The 17,662-nt window shown below is 40.5% G+C and overlaps 2 protein-coding genes across 18 annotated transcripts in view; one reads left to right on the top strand and one right to left on the bottom strand.

Moving 5' to 3' along the window:
* Positions 1-17,662, top strand: part of LOC100644427 (RNA-binding protein Musashi homolog 2) — a 122,332-nt gene that overhangs the window by 87,088 nt on the left and 17,582 nt on the right. For 2 of the 14 annotated variants that reach the window (XM_048407988.1, XM_048407989.1), the window contains exon 2: positions 13,999-14,272. The exons of 11 other annotated variants lie outside the window; for them this stretch is intronic. The gene's annotated coding sequence lies outside the window, so the exon portion shown is untranslated. The remainder of the gene's footprint in view (positions 1-13,998; positions 14,273-17,662) is intronic. One more of the 14 variants, XM_048407990.1, reaches the window with a different exon arrangement.
* The window catches only part of LOC110120235, a 51,800-nt gene continuing 37,039 nt past the window's right edge, over positions 2,902-17,662 (bottom strand). For 2 of the 4 annotated variants that reach the window (XM_048407998.1, XM_020868221.2), the window contains one exon: positions 2,902-3,922. In XM_048407998.1, the coding sequence (XP_048263955.1) occupies positions 3,704-3,922 (219 nt within the window). In that variant the 3' untranslated portion in view covers positions 2,902-3,703. The remainder of the gene's footprint in view (positions 3,923-17,662) is intronic. The other 2 variants (XR_007224924.1, XR_007224925.1) reach the window with 1 other exon arrangement.

Raw genomic sequence — 17,662 nt, 5'->3', positions numbered from 1 at the left:
ATTCAACCCGGTCAAATCGATTCAATACGGAATAATTGTCGTTGTTAATCCGCGTTCAACCTGATGAAATCGATTCGATACAAAATGGTCGTGAATGTGTTAATTAATCGATGACGATTGCCCGATACATCGGATCGAGTGGAAAAATAGTATCCTGAAAGCTTGATTGCAGGCCATGTGCAGAGAAGACAGAGAAGGCATAGGCGGACAGGCAGGAGACAGGCTTGTTGCAGCGGCCTCTCCAGCCAAGGCCATTGTCCGTGGCTGAATGAGCTCTTTGTCCAGGCACATGCTGCCCCCGACGACGATGTCGGAGGTAACGCAGGCCTGGTCCAGGCTGCAACCTCGTGGAAGGGTCCACTTGCTGAACCGCGTTGAACGATCCAAACACGCTGTCTAATGTATAGCTCTGATGTATGGCCTCGTGCAGGGACGAGTAACAGCTGTCGCTACCTACCTTCCTACCTTCCGCCACATTAAGGGAGCCTCTCTTAATCGCTTTGCACAGACTATCACCTGGCCTGACCTTCATATAGTCATTATAGAAGATCCTGTTATATACTAGTTATATCGGAACTAAGCCATAGTCCTGCGATGGTCGGTTGTGTTTCCAATGACACAGTTTCAGAGTCCAACTTGTTTGCGAAGTGTTGGCCAGTACCTTTCTTAGTACCGCTAATGCCGAAGAATCCTACCCATATACCTGTACTTTTAACGAAGAAACAGTATTTTACCCCTGCTTATCGATTTCTCTAATGGAGGAAAAGAATTCTAGCGATATCGTTAAGAATGCATCGTGCAAGAAACCAGGAAACTCGGAATATAATCGCGTTCTTATTTGGAATAAAATGATAACGGACGAAATCGCGTAACGCTTTGGATTTTATCCAAATTGCACGCGACGACGAGCGTTTTATTCGTATAAAGCACACGATCGTTTGTTAGTATGCTAGTTACAAAGTGCTGGAAATTATCCAAAACTAATTCGAAGTAGCACGCTATACCCCAGTGAACGGGGTGAGATCATAGATTGAGGTCTGGATTGTATTATCGTTGCGAAATTATCTGGTTATTAGAAACGTTCGCGGTGTGTGCGAACGATTTAACCCGTCTATGGGACATCGATATCGGGAATAGACGAGGCCGCCATTCCGGTCAATGTTCATTCGAACGTATTTCTCCACGTATTACGTAATTTTCGACCGGGATAGAGCCTCGTATCTCTCGCTGTCCGCTAATCTGTCTTAGTCACGCTCGATTCGAGAACCGAGCGTGAATTATCGTTTGGAAATTGCTGAATTTAATTGCTTGGTACGTGACAATTTTTGTTTCCACATAATACGAATCGTCAGAAGCTACTGTAAATAAAGAATTAAATATTAGTAAGGACAAGTCGATTTCAATTAAATTGGTTTCGGTTTTGATTCTTTCAAACGTAAATACAATGTAATTTATTTTTAACGAAGATAAGTGAAAACATAGGAAATTCTAAATAAAGAAAGTGTCCAAGAGATTGGTAATTCCGAACAACGGATTAACTGATTCTTCTCCATGTAACTGATTAAAGCGAGTTTACGAAGGAAGTAAATATGAATGACGTGGGTCTACGAGATACGTATTGCTTGATTGACATTCATTGACTAGCTTTCTCTTTCCTTATCAAATCGCCCTTATTGGATCCGTAGATCGAGAAATATCTGTCTTGTGAAGTTTAATGCGTCTAACGTATCGACAGATTCCAACGAAAATTAAAATTGTCCAGTCTTCTCGAGACTGTATAGAAATGCTGAAGTGACGTGAATAATGCATATTCGCGCAGCAAGAATTATGCAGCAAAAAAAATTTCAACAGCAGACCGAATCTCCCATAACGAAACGGAATAGAATACCGAAACTCTGGAACTTTGTAACGAGAAGCGCGAAAAACGAGAGGATATTACTGTCTTTGTGTATACGCGGAGCATAGTTGGAAGTGTCGAGAATTTTCATCGAAGCATCGTTTCACGATACAGCTCTTTATAATCTCGTAGTGGAACGTGCAACAGCTGCCTACCTACGTTGGATAGCTACCATCGGACATCAAAAGAGGGTTGCTCGCTTCTCGCTTTCTACAAACTACCACACACCTGGCGTACCAGCTACGCGGTCCTCTTCCGCATGGATACAACGTGTACGCTTCTTTCGCGTGGAAAAAGTTGGCCTATATCTTGAAAAAAATATTATTTCCTTCTAGCCAGGTCATACGTCAACTTATAAAACCTGATATCTTAGCATTCTTCGCTCGTAAAATTATACTTCTTTTCTTTTCTACTGTGCAACAAGCTGGATTCCACGATGTAACAAAATAGATGCGTTAAGGGGGTATTCTAGTCTACGCATGAAATTCGGGCGGGTTTTGAAGCTCTGTACAAACGAAACAAAAAATATTTTTACTATCCATTTTTTTATCATTTGTTTATTGATATTTTAAGATTACATAAAAAATTAACCGAAAAAAGCTCAAAATTCACAAAGTTATGAGCTGGCAAAGTGGAGGATCCAAAAAAACGGTATCTTGCCGTGCATGATTTCAACCCTTCTGGACATATGAAGCAAAAAAACCGAACGGATTCTTAATTAGTATAAATGCGGTTATAGCATGAACCTTGGAGAAGTAAAAAAAATATTTTTTCATAAAATGGCGACCGTTTGAAAAAAAATTTTCCTTTTTGGCATGTTTTTTTGGCAATTCTGAATTTTTTAAACATAGTAAAATTAAAAATTTTGATCTGAGCGTGGTTGAGGCGATAGAGGAATGTATAAAAAACATTCACACCAAATTTCAAATAAATCGGTTCATTAGAACTTGAGATATCGTGCACGCCAACTCGAAAAAAGTAGTTTCGAGAAAAACGCGTTTAAAGTTTTGAGACAAGTTTCTGGCAATTTTACTTGTAGAATGGTACAGCATATTTACATATTTTTAATCGGTGATTCCTGCTCTATACAAGAAACCTTCCTTTACTTCAAAATCCTCATTCTCCGAAGTTCTTTTATGGGGACGAGCAGTCGTGGCTTCTTTTGATGCCTCTGAAGCTCGGAGTTCAGAGCGCTCGATGCGAACTTCGTCTCGCCTGATTGCGAACGCATGAGCTTCTGGGCCAATCATGATTCCCATGACACTTTTTGACCACAAGATTTTTAATATGGGTATAAAACCTTCATTAAAAATACGTACTACGAGGAAAGTAGAAATTTGAATTGTCTGCGTTCCTGCATAGATGTGCTTCGGAGCAAAAGTCCATATTGACGAATTTCCGTTATTATTTTGGGTTTTAGAATCCAAACATCGTTACAGTTGAATTATTGAATTACAAATACATTAAAAAGGGATAAAATACAATAAAGATTTTATGAGGGTATTCATACGTACGTACTCGGGCAGCGTCTACCGTCTATTGTTCATTTGTTCCGGTCGGACCGGAGCAGATGTCGCATCACAAAAATGGCTGTAACTCATAAAGTAATCGAAATTTTGAAAAATCCTTTTAAGGGCATATTCTTGAATGTCTAAACTTTGGAAATTTGAACAAAAAAATTTTTCGATTTTTTCAAATCTGTAGACTAGAATAGCCCCTTAAGTTTACATTTAGTTGAACGTAAATTCGAAAGGAGAAATTATTTATTAGTATTTGAGAAAATAATTCGAACGCGATACAAGGTTTCTATTCCGTAATCTTTAACCGTGGTAAACGCTTGGTAAAATAATCGTGACCCTTTTCTTCCATTATAGCGAGTATTTCCTCTGGGCTAGGTGGCGCAGTTTCGTCCTCGCCGATTTGATCGGTTTCATTTCCGTCCGCGTCCAGCATAGGCTCGTTTCTCATTAACCGGTACCGATTGTCCAAGTGAATCGCCGGCTTCAACTTGTGCCGTTTGATTATCTGAAAACGAAGGAACCATGTTAAAGGTTATACTATGTTGGCGTCACTTTGTGACAACATATGTATAAGGCTATGGTCACAATGGATGTGTGTTCTGATCCGATGAACTACTGTTTTGACGAACAAAACGCCCAGAGATCAAAATGTATGCATACATGCGTAAGAATCTATAAGGAGTCTCGGAAGATATGTAAGGATGTTTATAGAGATTGTAGACATCAAAGCGGTGTAAAAGGTTTGCGTATAAAAATGTCCTTGAGCTGACGTAGCTTTCTCTTTATTTTGTACTTTACTTACTCACGCTTCGTCTTTCACATTCTGTTAACGCAACAACCGAAATCCTATTCATATTCTATGTCACTTATTTAGATTTTTATCCCGAGCCGACATCGTAGTCCAATTTCTTTCATCGTTTTATCTACAAACATTTTCTACATATTCTTTGATATTCTCTATGCATATTTATTTTCTTCCGATATATTCATCGGAATAACTGATCGTCGAAACACTCTTTTGCTATAACCGTAGTCTAAAATACACGTCCGACGATCGTTGTTAAAAAGAAGGGAGAAAGCGATAGAACTAAGGAAGAGGAGATGCACGAAGCAACAGAGTGGACGGTTATCCAAACATCTCTCGTGCAACGAAACGACAGCAAAGTGTCAGGAACGAGTATAGTAGTTGACCAAGTTGGTCTCGATGTTCGGGAGGGTACAAAGGAAAGAAGCTTTCGCGGATATGCCAGCCTTCATCCAGCGATGTAAGAGTTTTTCGGTAGAGATGTCTCGACTGCGCAGCAACTATCGGATAGAAGTCAACGTCAAACAGCAACGTCGGTGAAAATCCATACTGCGTCGCTCGCAATAAGCTGCTTACTTCGTGCCATCGCCCCTCTGTAAACCCTCAGCCCCAGTCCCGTTAGGAACTTTGTCGTTGCCATTGTCAATATTAAACCATGCCCTGTGTTTCTCGCCGTTCTGCTGCACAACGCGCTTCTCGAACAATCATCCAGCCTGCATGATTGTTTCATGCTCGCTGGAAAAATGCTCGAGTCACCAGAACTGCGCGAAAGACGGTGCAACTTTCTATCACCAGGAAATTGTGTGTGTCTTTTAAATTCATTTGTGGTCAATATCACCGAGGGAATACTTTTAGTAAATTCGACGGTATTATATCATGGTATAAAGATCGATAAGAAAGGAAAAGAATTTTATTTCAGAACGATGGCTTTTGATATCAACTGCAGAAGTAGTATCATTCGCGGTGCAACGATATTGAAATGAAAGGTCCAGTTGTTCTTCGTATTGATCGACGCTCGATTCGCGATTCTAATGATCGTAGATCTCGTAGAGTGATGCGACACCGTCTGCATGGCGGCAATTATAATTACAAGTGCGCGTCCATAGTCGTCGAGCCTTAATTAATTCCAGTTTCATTCCTCTGCTGAAGCATACATTGAAAATTCAACAGCCATCCTGACAATTTTTTTCGACGACGAGAAAACGGAGAAAGCCTGGAGGAATCATTTTTGCCATAGCTCGAATTCGAAAATCTGTTACTTTGTTTAGAACGACGCGAGAGGATGTGAAGGTAATATAGCGATTTTGAAGAATTTCGACGATCCGACGAAGCGAGGATTTCGCCCTCGATGGTTTTGTCTTACGCGTTCTTTGTGCTTACCTGACTGCTGTTCTTTGCTGAGGCTTAAATGCGGCAGGGACGAAGAATGCCAAATAATGGCGGCGCCATCGTTCGAATTGGCGGCGAAGGAGGGGATTTCGTGAATTAATCCGCCGCCAACCGAGTCGCCTTTTACCTTTGGGACAAGTGATTTGCGACAAATTATGTAACCATCTCTCTATTTGTCGTGCCTCTAAATAATGATTTTCAAATTACAGAAACGACTCTTTCATTTATCACACAAAGTTTCATTGTACGTTGCAACGATGGAAATTAGGATAAAGAATTAATTAATGGAAACACGCGCACAGAGATGCGATTAAGGTCTGACGTTACAATGTGAACCGTTTAATTTTAATTCAACGCAAACTGGACTGGCAAATCGCAAATTAGACGCGACTAATTCAGAAGACTAATGCGTAGAATTTCAGTTGAAATTCTACGTGTTCTCCACGAGGAATTATGCCATAAAACGCGAGTTTGGAGCGTGAAAAAACATTACCGGTGAAAACTAAATCGTGCGACGCTACGATAAGTTTAATTATGCTCGTTGCACTGTGCTCGATTTTAAAACGATTATTTGCGCAGCTCACACCGCGAGAAAGTATACCAACAAATGGTGATCGATCGTTATTGTAGCAGGTTGCACACGTATGTAACTTGAATCTATTCCAAATGCATTTTGAATATCGCTGAAACTCCAAACAATGGCTATTCTGTTCCATCGTGTTCTACCTAAAAACTTTCTTTGCCCATCGTTGGCTGCGTTTTTCAAACTTTCGTTATCGAAAAACCGTAATTCGTTAAAAATCTACGTGGAACCATGTCGAAAGCGGTGATCTAATGAAACGATACATCGTACTCGCGATACAGTTGGTGATCGATCGATCGATCGGCCGCGTACTGACTTTGCTGCCGATTAAGCGGTGAAAAAAGTTTGTATGAAAACATAAGAGATCTCGAGTGGGGCGGAAAGAGGAAGGAGAGGAAGAGAGAGACAGGAGGGGGAAGAGAGAGAGAGAGAAAACAGTGCTTTGTGCAACCTGAAAATCAAATTATCTCGTTAGAAGCCGCAAAGCGGAGATTCCAAAGAGAGAGGAAACCTTTGGAAACTACCCTCGTAAGCCAAATGCCTGACCCGAATTCACGGGTCTTCCTCGCTCGTTTACGATGCATCCTTTTTTCCTTCCTTTTTCTTCTATGGCTTCCAAAGCGCGTAATATTCTAAATCGTTCGAACACCTGCGTCCGCCGATTCGTCCGTAAACAGAGAAACCTTGCTCGGCATTGTTACGAACAGTGGAATATTAGGCGAAACGCGAACGAAAAGCTAATCAGATTACGGATGTTTGTGCATACGTGAAAAAATCGAACGTAGAAAATGTACGTAATACGCAGGATTGTACGGAATGTCCAGAGTACAGCGTGTTAATTATAATATTTGGATTCAATCTCTCTAGTGGAAACGTCATGATAATCTGAATCTGCGTGGATATTCACAGTTTATTAATCGCAATTCTAATAACATATTTCAATTCCATTTTCCAACTACGTCGGAGAATATACTTGCTTCAGCAGAGGAGATCGGTCAATTCGAATTTCGAAATGGAAAGGTATAGATCGTCTGAGAGAGAGAGAGAGAGAGAGAGAGAGAGAGAGAGAGAGAGAGAGAGAGAGGAGGGAGGGAGGGAGGGAGAGGGAGATATCAATTAAAGATCTGAATTTTTACAATTAAGTTCTCGAACTATGCACATGGTCGTGCTCCAGAAATTATTATACACACGCTGTACCCGGATTCTGCTTGCACCATGTCTCTAAATTATCAAGAAAAGCGGTGAAAGTTAAAAGATGTAACCTCCTGGGGCATTTCGTTCGCGTTCCATAGACTTACTGTCTACCCGTACGGTGTATTGATCTTAGGGGGGTGATTTTTAAGACGAGTTTCCCGACAACCGGCACAGATGGCGCCACCCTATGGATGGCACTCTCTTCGCCGAACATCGTTCTCGCCCTCGAAAAATTCTCTTATCGATCCGATCGCGTTTTTCTTATTATTTTTATTCGCGTGTTCCATTTCTAAGAGAATATTTCTTCTATAGCCTCAACAAAATTTTCTGCCTCGTTCGTTTTTGTATGCTTTCAAAGCAGACAATATTACGAAATTTCATTGAAATTGTCGCGTCTACGGAATCTGGATCGGTCTGTTATAATTTCGAAGAACACAACAGCCGTAGAATACTCGCTGCTGCAGTTGAGGGGAAAACGCAGGAACACGTTTCGAAGGAAGGAAGCTTGTAACAATTCTATCAGCTTGCTAGAGAGAGGATCAATAGTCAGGATGGTGAGAGAAATTTCTGCCGTCGTATCGGTAGTTGGCAGAGACGCGCGATACAATTTAACCAAGATATGGCCGTCTTTAAAGAACGAAGATACGTATCACGTTAATTTTTGTCCTCGGAGATAGCGCACGTACTTGTTCTCTGATGCGCGATAGACACGAAAGGAGATTCGGAAGGTAAAGGAATTCCGAATCGAATTAAAATTTCCATTTGAAACGAGTATAGACGAAGACGAGCAAACAAAAAGTTGTCGTAGCGCGTCGGCGACGCTCGATAAAACGACGTCGTCGTTTCTTTTCTCACCTCCTAGAAAGGGAAACACGGGTGAAAAAGTAACGAAACTGTGATGCAACGCGGGAGAATAAGAGCTCCGGATACTCGTCGATCAATCGCTTCCTCTTTCATCCCCTCTAGAAATACAAACTCGTTATTTAATCCTAGCGTGAACAATCCGGGCACTCAATTTTTATATTTCTTTCCACGTCGCTCGTGATCCCCGTTCTTCGAATACTTTTACTTCGAAATTTACGCAGAATTGTTTGATATTAAAGCTATAGTTAGCTTAGAGCTAAATTTGCCTATACGTCTTTAGTGCACCTACACGAAAGTTGACCAATAAGGAAGAGGAACGACTGAAAGAAAGTTACGAGCTGAAGTTCAACCCTGCGTTGATATTGTTTGGTTTTAGAAAACGAAAATTAATTACGAGTTTAGCTGTATTTACTTTAAAGTACCCAGTTTTCAGCTAGTATTTTATATTTCGCGCGATAAATGTGATCGATGGAAACCGAACTCTTGAAATTAGCACAGAGCATTCTAAATTCAAGTACGAACTATTATCCGGAAGCGTTGTGCGTCAACTGTAACAGAACGATACATACTCCAACGTTAAAGAAGAAAATCAGAACTGCTATACAGCGTACAAAAATAAATTTAGAAGGTGCAAATAGAAAAAGAAAAAAAAAAGAAAAGGAGAGACACGTGTGCTATGTGGAAGCACGTTGATCCGAAACGCGATGGTAGCCGATTATGTCGCGGGTACACGGCACACGGTACAGCGAGGTTATTGACCAGGAAGATAGGTTCGTTGGGGGTGGCCTTCGAGGGGAGGTGTCGGCTGTGGCAGTGGGGGAGACGGTGGCTCGAGCCGGTGGTAGAAATGGAGTTTGCTGGCTGGTCTCTCAAGAGCAGCCACTGGAGGGTAGGAGTCGCGAACGGCTCGGGAGGGGAGTTTAGCAACAGATCTACAATACTGCGCTCGCTCGCAGTCCTTTTGCATGCCGGTTCGTTCGCCACCGCAGCGTTTCCATGCACGTACGTGGAACGTACGCTCCGCGGCTTCTTGGAAGATGGAACGCGACGAGGGAACGAGAACGTTTCACCCTGGAACACGAGGGATGAGACGACGCTGGCTAGTGGGTTTGATTCTAGAGAGTCAGATGAGACGGTTCTGCAGATGGTTCTCAAATCGTCGTCAACTCGTCGATGTAGCTGTCGCGCACATGGTGGATCTACCTCTTGCTTCTCTTCGTTTTTCTTCGATTCTCCGAGACTTGGAATTATATTGTACGAGAAAGAAAAAGAGAGAGAGAGAGAGAGAGAGAGACAGACAGACAGACAGACAGAGAGACACAGATTTCTCAAGTAGAGGCTAGGATCGCATCGGAAGCGGTGATGCGAGCGAAGAACATATTGGAACTCGATTTGGATCGTAAGAATCGATTCCGTTGAATGTCGCAGGAAATATCAACGTCGAGACACGCGGCTGGCGCGTTCGAAAGGCTGCTCGTTAATTCGCGGCGCGCGCCTACACGTGCTGCAGCTCGTTAAGACGATGCAACGACCGCGTAACGTATGCTCGTTAATTCGCGACAGAAGGAGCACGTTTCTCACGAGGAAGATACGGCTGCCAGACGATGCTCGCGAACTCAACCGATTGCAGCAGAGAAGTGCCAGCTTAACGCAGAGTCGGACTTGAGACTCGTCGATTATCCGTGTGGTAAATGTTCTAGGATTTATTGACTGCTTTTTGCAATCGGTTTCGTTTGAAAAACAAAACGAGGAACATTGCATATGAATGAAACGAGAAACATGAGTCGAGCATTTAATTTACGAGGTGTTAGGTAACTTGGTTTTGCATATTGGAAATTATCATAGTTAGGATATTAAAAGATTAATACAGTTGCCTGAAATAGTAATAAATCGTTTTCATTAGAAAGACCAAGAATTTGATTTGAATAATCTTAAAGTAAAAATCTACATATTTCACTGCTTGTACTTCGATGACGTACAAGTAGACAACAACAACGACACGGTCGACAGATCGAATCGATGATGTTGAGAATATAAGATTATCCTCAGTTTACGATACGGGCAGTGTATCTGCTATTTTTGAGAAGTTGGAATTTCCAACATTGCAGGTTATAAAATTTACAACTCGAATCACGTCGACAGCTTAATTAGCATCCTATGCGCTCGAAGGGTCCGCTCAATAGCAAACGACGCGTTATAAACTTCGACAAAAATTCATTGATTAATCGAGAATTACTATAAATACATTTTCGCTTATCGATCTCTCGCGTTTAAAACGATTAGAATCTCGCTGCGCCAAGGATTGTCGTTTAATTAATTAAGTCATGTCGCCGATATTTTCGATTAATTCAAACAAGTATTCCGATCTTGCGGAATAAATAGCTGCCACTCGTCCCTGCAGATTCTTGACTTTCTTTACATTTTCATCGCATTTGTCTCTCTCTCTTCCTCTTTCTCTCTCTCTCTCTCTCTCTCTGCTTTTTTCTCTTTTCTCGTTCAGGGATGCCAATTAATTGATTCCATCCATGGGATGCCAAACAGCAGACAGCAAACAATTCCACAACAGATACGATGTAGCTCCCATTTCTTGAACGATTTAATAGCAAACAATAGCTTTCAGACAAATATCGTCCGCGCAACGTCGTTTTAAGGGAACGTGTTTATTTATACCATACCAGGTATGGTATAACATTTATACCATACCAAAGAGTCGATAGAATGACACGATATCAGAGATCTCATAGTATAAATACAAATTCGACCATTGGCAGAACCGTTTTTCAAGCAAACGTTTCCATTTTTAATAAAAGTACGCGAGCGAGCAAGTAAATAGTAAAATGACTTTGACCATATCGCAGTATTCCGAACAAATGATTCAAAGTTAGATAAAAATCGATGATTTATGCGATTTTATTTCTGATTTTCGTATCGTTTATTATTACTTGCGACATTGGTAGAGCAGGCAGACAGAATCTCCCTTGCTTCCTCCCTTGCTTTTGTTCCGGTTTACTGCAGTTACGCCTACGAAACTGTCGTGGGCCGAGAAGACGTGGGTTTGCACGCGCATTGTTCGATATCCTCGATTTATCAAGAGACAACAGAGGAAAGCGACGATTGTGTCGATACCACCGACCTTGATTTTGCAGGAAGCAATTTTATAAGTCTCCTTTATATATCTCTATTCGTAGATAAAATCTCTGTTCTTGCATCAAAATTGAGACATTTCTCATTTGATTGAGACGTTGAATACTAATCGTAATGATAATCCGATTTTCCATATTGAATATTAATCGCAGTGAGACTGAGAGATCTAGAAGAGGCAAAGTTGATCGGTTTGGCTTTTAAGAGGTTTAATTGTTATTCGCGCATACGAGACTGAGAAGCTGCGCAACACTTGGCATCTTCGTGACCGAGTAACTGCTATGAATACTGCCCTTAATCTACTTTAGCATTACTCCTTTTTTGCATACCGTTGCTTTCTCTCTCTCTCTCTCTCTCTCTCTCTCTACTACTACTACTACTACTATTACTACTACTACTACTACTTCTACTACTACTTCTTCTTCTTCTTCTCTTTATTCGCTACTATACATAAGGTAGCCATTTTCAAGAGACATCAGCAGGCCCTCGTGCCTCTCTCGAGGCAGTCCTCTCAACCTTGAAGCAACAGGGTCATCCAGAGCCCTCTCAAGTTTTCCGCTTTTTTCCCCGCTTTTCTATCGTTTCTCGATTTAATCCGCGTATCAATTCGTCAATGTCGGAGAAAAGCGTGGGAAAGCGATCTGCTCGTTGTCAACGAATTTTCAGTTTTCTATTTCGTCGATTAACGATTCACTCTTTTTTAAACAATTTAAACAACGATTAATTTGGAGACGAGCGTAATAAATATTTTTAGTCGTTTGTATTATATTATTTATTCTCATATTATATTTTATTTATGGGATTTTCACGAGTAGATTTGTTATGATATTACGCGTCACGTTTGATTAATCTGTGGACGAGCGTGTGCAAACTGTGCCGACTAGAATACTGGCAATTATTAAACGTCCTGATTATCTTCGCGTGTAAATATTAGCGAAAATGTTACATGCAAATCGGCAATCTAAAAGGGAAATAATGATAGTAACGCTAAAATTACAGACGATTAACGTATAAAACTTGTATCAAAGGAACTAGAAATCACCGATCAAAAGTTTGTAAATCAGTAGGTATTTCATGAAACAATCTTCTTATCGTAGAATAATTTCTAGTCAAAAATCGATCAAAATTTAGCGAAATCTTTATCGATGTTTGTGACGTTAATTTTGAATCGACAATAGAGTCGCAAATTCTAAATTTAGCACAGCTACAATTGGAAAACTAATTACAAGTTTTTCACTGGTTGTAAGAAACAAATTCCAAGCTTGTAAGAAACAAGCTCCGTGGCAGATCGGTAAAACTGTGAAAAATAAAATCCCTATGCAAAATTGCGAAATAATCGTTTCAATTGCTCTGGTAGTTCTAGCGTTAAATATCATAATCCTCGTGTCCCGATTAAACATGTGTCTAAATGAGCAGCTCGTTTAATGTAACACGACCGCGTAAAACCGTTTACACACGTACATACATATTATGACCTTAAAAGAAGAAGTATATATGTATGTATCGCGTTTGAGTTGAAATTAGCGTGGGCTTGGATTTAAAAAGAGCCGACGAATAAACCGATTCCTCGATCGATAGCGTATGTACCCTCTTTCCTCATAGGTTAAATAATATAGGTTAGTTCGCAATGGGAGCTGGCGTTGCAATTAATCATAGCGATCGACTAGCTGCAGAATTGCGTTTATTTGTGTATAACTGTATAGTAACAGCAATCTAACGATATCACAAGCTATACGGGTTATAATCGCTGTCTGTAGATCGTGTATACGTAACATATACATATCTCACACATTTATATATGTATATAAATATCGCTTGTAGTTGAAATATTCATTTTGACCTGCGAGAGCCCTTACTGGTAATTTAGTGCGACGAGACTATTGATATATCTGGTAGTGCGGCAGATTTGTCATAGAAACTATATTTTGTCGCTTCTCTCTCTCTTTCTACATATATATATATATATATACACGCACATATACATAAACTAGAGCGATTGTCCTTTTTATTTTTCGATTTCATTAATTCTCAGTGTCATATATCGAGTAGTGTTTTCTTAGTATCTATATATCTATATATCGATGTAATTACTATATTGTTACTATTACTCGTCGTTAGATTTTTATCATTCATCTCTGTTTTTTCTAACACCGCTCTCCACCAGAAAGAAAAGAAAAGAAAAAAAAAAAGAAAAAAAGAAATGTTTCTTGTCTTATATAAATTTTGTAATTTTGTAATTGTCATGTCACCGATATAATCATAGACCACCATATGTCGTTGAGATCGCTAAGATCGAGCAACTCTTCCCAATCCCTTTGGTTAGTAGGCATATTATAACATTAGTGTTGTACGAGCAGTCGAACGATCTTGCTGTGTCCACAAACGGTTCGAGAGATCGCGTAATAGTCAGAAACGAGTTTAAATGACGAAATACCCTTCTCTCGACCGGGTTTGTTCTCTTCCTAACCGTTTTGTCCAATCGTGTCTTCAGCCTCCCTTTGATATCTCTTTCCTTCCACAGTACCCATTTTTTGTTTTTCTTTTTTCTCGAGTCTCTATTCACACTATCTTTCGCAACGAAAACAAGCATCGACGATTTTCGCAGGCTTTCCACGATTCTTCTCGGGGAAGAGGATCAGAGGAAAGAGGGGAAAATGAGTTAGAGAGACAGACAAAGGCGCAGAGCAGCAACGGGCCGGGCTACACACGAGACCGAGCACGAGCCTTTTCACCCGAGAACCCCTGTTCCGTCTCTCTTTTTTTCAAGGATGCAAGTACGAATCCTGGTCGCCGGTCCTGGTGAACCGACGTTGGACCACCAGGTGCGAACACGAACGACGGACCAACGGTGACCGGGACCCGGTGCTGTATTGTCTCTCGTGAGTCCCTACTTACCGAAAACTCTCTGATCAATGATCAGGTAAAGAGAGAAAGGCAAATGGAAAGGACTACGGACCGTCGATAGCAGTATACACCGTGTTGTTACTTGTTACACTTCCCTGTAGCGATGGGATCTCAAAACACCTCGAATCGCATCGCATCTGCATATGCGAAGTTTGTAGAAACGTGGAACGTTGAACACGTATCGAAACATACGATTTCTTGAAAATCTCGATAAGTCTTGGAATTCTTGGACGTCTCGAATATGTTGGAATATCTTGATAGTTTGGAGAATTTCAGTAGTTTTTGCATTAGCTCGGTAAGTATTCAATGTTTTTCTGGTGTCTTCAATCGATACTTTTGTCCAAATAGTGCATCAACATAAGGTGTTGACGAAGGTTTGGAACGTTCAACTTGTCATAAACACGTTTATTTATTTTATTCGTCTTTATAATTTGCGCTACTCTAAAGCTACACTTAAGACCTTAAAGACTGAAGAAGATCGAGACTTCCAAGACGAAGAGTTGCAAATATTCGAATCATGTTCGAAATTCTTCGAATATTCGTAGTCTTATAAAACGCCCATCGCTACTTCCTGCCGGCTTTGCCTTCTCGATTCGTTCGTTGCTTTGCCGTGCAGCAATTTTAGATTCTTGGTTAGAAAAACCGCGCATTTTCTCGATATGCGAACTTTTACTCAGCAAAAACAGCGTACTACGTATGTACAATAATATGAACGATACGGGACGATCGATTCTCTCGTGTACTCCCTTTTTCCTTTCTCTCTCTCTCTCTCTCTCTCTCTCTCTGTCTCTCTCTCTCTCTCTCTCTCTCACCCTCACCCTTCTGTGCCTTTCTTTTCTCTCTCTTTCTCTCCTCTTTTGCTCTCCTCCTTTGCAATTCTTGCTCTCCGTTGCTCGCACAATTCACCAGCAAGCTATCTCGCTTTCTTTCTTTCTCCATTATCGCGCACCCAAGTAGAATAATCGTTAAGCAAAGCAACCAGAAGCGTACGTTGAAATACAAGACGAGGAAAAGGTGATACCTCGTCCTGGACCGACCTAGATCGCTAGACACCGTTAGACGTATCCAACATCGAGACCAGCTGATAACTCGGGTCAACGCATCGTCTCTGTTCACCTTTCATTCTGCGATAGATAGTGAACTTCTCTACCGCTTATTCGTGCTACAGCCGACAGCTATTATCTGATTGTATCCGTAATAAACGAACGCGATCAATCACGATCGTTTAAGCTTCATTTTGTTTCTTTTATGGTAGACGTCCGTTCTATATAATACAACTAAATCAATCTTTGTCGTTTTAGTTGGCACGCTGTTCGGCCGCGATTAGTAGATATAAAATCGTCGAAAACGAGAGAGCGTACAAGTGGGGCGCACAGCAAGAAGCTCGATCAGTTATCGTGACGCGAGTAGAGGAAGCAGAAGAAGGTCGATCAAGACGAGTATTAATCGGTTGATCGACCAGTTTTGGTAAACTGCTAGAACCGGTTATTTATCGGTAAATCTATTAGATGTTAGTCAATGTTAGAGATGATTGGCGCCACTCTAATTTTTCTCAATTATGGCCAGGGGTGTATGGTTACGGACAGAAAAGATTCAGATAAATCTGTTTCGATGAAACTCGTTACGGAACTAAATTGCACACGCCAACTTTACACACTCGAGTTAAGAATACTAATTGTTGTCCGTTTGTTTCTTCTTTGCTTTCTTTCTTAAGGATATACGTATATTTTTAAGACGATCGTTAATTTTATATCTTTTCGAAGCTAATTTAAAAGTTACGGTGACGATTGCTGGCCGAGGCTGCGCTGAGAGTTTCCTCTCGGAGGGAACGAAAGATTTCAGGTGAATTTGAAAAGTCGGAAAAACAGGGATTGGACGATCGTGAGTGAATATTGGGTAGGGAGATCGTCGCGGTTGAAGATGAATGATTGAGCAGAATTTCTGTACACGTCACGCCGCATCGTGTCGGAAATGAGTCCTTTTCGATCTTATGAAAGATGCCGAACGAAATCCTGCATGCGAAGTAGCCTCGATGCGACATAGACGATTCTTTGTACGATAAGTGAGTTCCGTGATTAACGAAGTTTCTCGAACGTATGGAAGAGGAGTCTGTTATAAACGGTACGTATGTATGTTACGACTCGTGTAACGCATAATGGCGCAAATGCGATTCTCTTGTCGAGGGCAGCGTCTAATCAGACAGTTCCACGATACATTCCGTTTATGGACGATGAGAGAATCAATTATCTGGATTAGTAATTACTTATCTGAAAATTGATAGAAATTGCTTTTAATATTTTTGCTGTATCGAAAACTGACCATTGCATGAATCGTGTTCTTTTTATACGCTGAGAATTTGGTTTTATAATTCTCTTTGTAAAAGAGATCATCGTTAAAAGTTTGTAATTGATTTATAATGGTAACTTTAGCAAAAAATTCGAAATGATATGCTTGAAGAAGAAGATAAAAAAAGACAGGATTAATAAATTAGTGGCCGTGTTCGCGATCTTGGAATAGATCACCATAGAGAAATATTTTCGATGGCAATATTTAAATACGCAAATCAAAGTATCGTTATTTCTTACGTCGCGTAGAGGATGAGTACGTAGTTCCGTTTTGAACGAGCTGTGGTAGAAACGAGAACTACGTTTCAAACGCTTGCTTACTCGGTAAATCGAAATAGGAGAGACGTCGGTAATGCAATATGTTTTGAGCATTGTAGAAATCGCCTTTACCGACTACCAATAACGTTTCTACCATTTTTCTATTCTACCTTTCGCTACGATATAGCGGCCTGCAAGGTATGTACGTCAGAATCGATTACTGTTATTCATTCTAATTCTTGATCCTCTTTTTTACGTGAATATTTTTGTATACGTAAATAGATTATCTCTTGTTCTACATTCTTCTTCCCTTTTTTTTTTTTTTTTATCTTCCCACATGTTCAATATTTGACAATTCTTTTTGTACGTACTCTAATGATATATATCTATTTGAATCTATAATTGCAAGGACATCATCCGAAGCGAATGTTCTCCCTTCCAGAGGTAAATAAGTTTTTAATATCGCATTCCCGTTTGAAACACTTCGTTATCATTTTCTGTAATTTCATTCTACGTAACATAGGCTAATTGATATTTACGAATTCCAGTATGATCAGTTTCCGCGATCACGAATTTTTACGTCCCGGCGAGCTTATTTCGATCGATTATGGAGGAAAAAAATTGGTATAGCAGTTTTCGCCATATGATATCGTGGTAAGGTGATTAATTAAATACAAACAGGACCACGCCCGCCTCAAACAAACGAGAAAACGCGATAGCCCGATTGCACGAAACGGCGACCCTCTAGACTACGCGTTCTTT

The sequence above is a fragment of the Bombus terrestris genome, chromosome 8, assembly GCF_910591885.1.
Source record: "Bombus terrestris chromosome 8, iyBomTerr1.2, whole genome shotgun sequence".
Classification (NCBI taxonomy): domain Eukaryota; kingdom Metazoa; phylum Arthropoda; class Insecta; order Hymenoptera; family Apidae; genus Bombus; species Bombus terrestris.
Note: the sequence above shows the minus strand (reverse complement) of the source record. Positions and strands in the feature narration are given on the sequence as shown.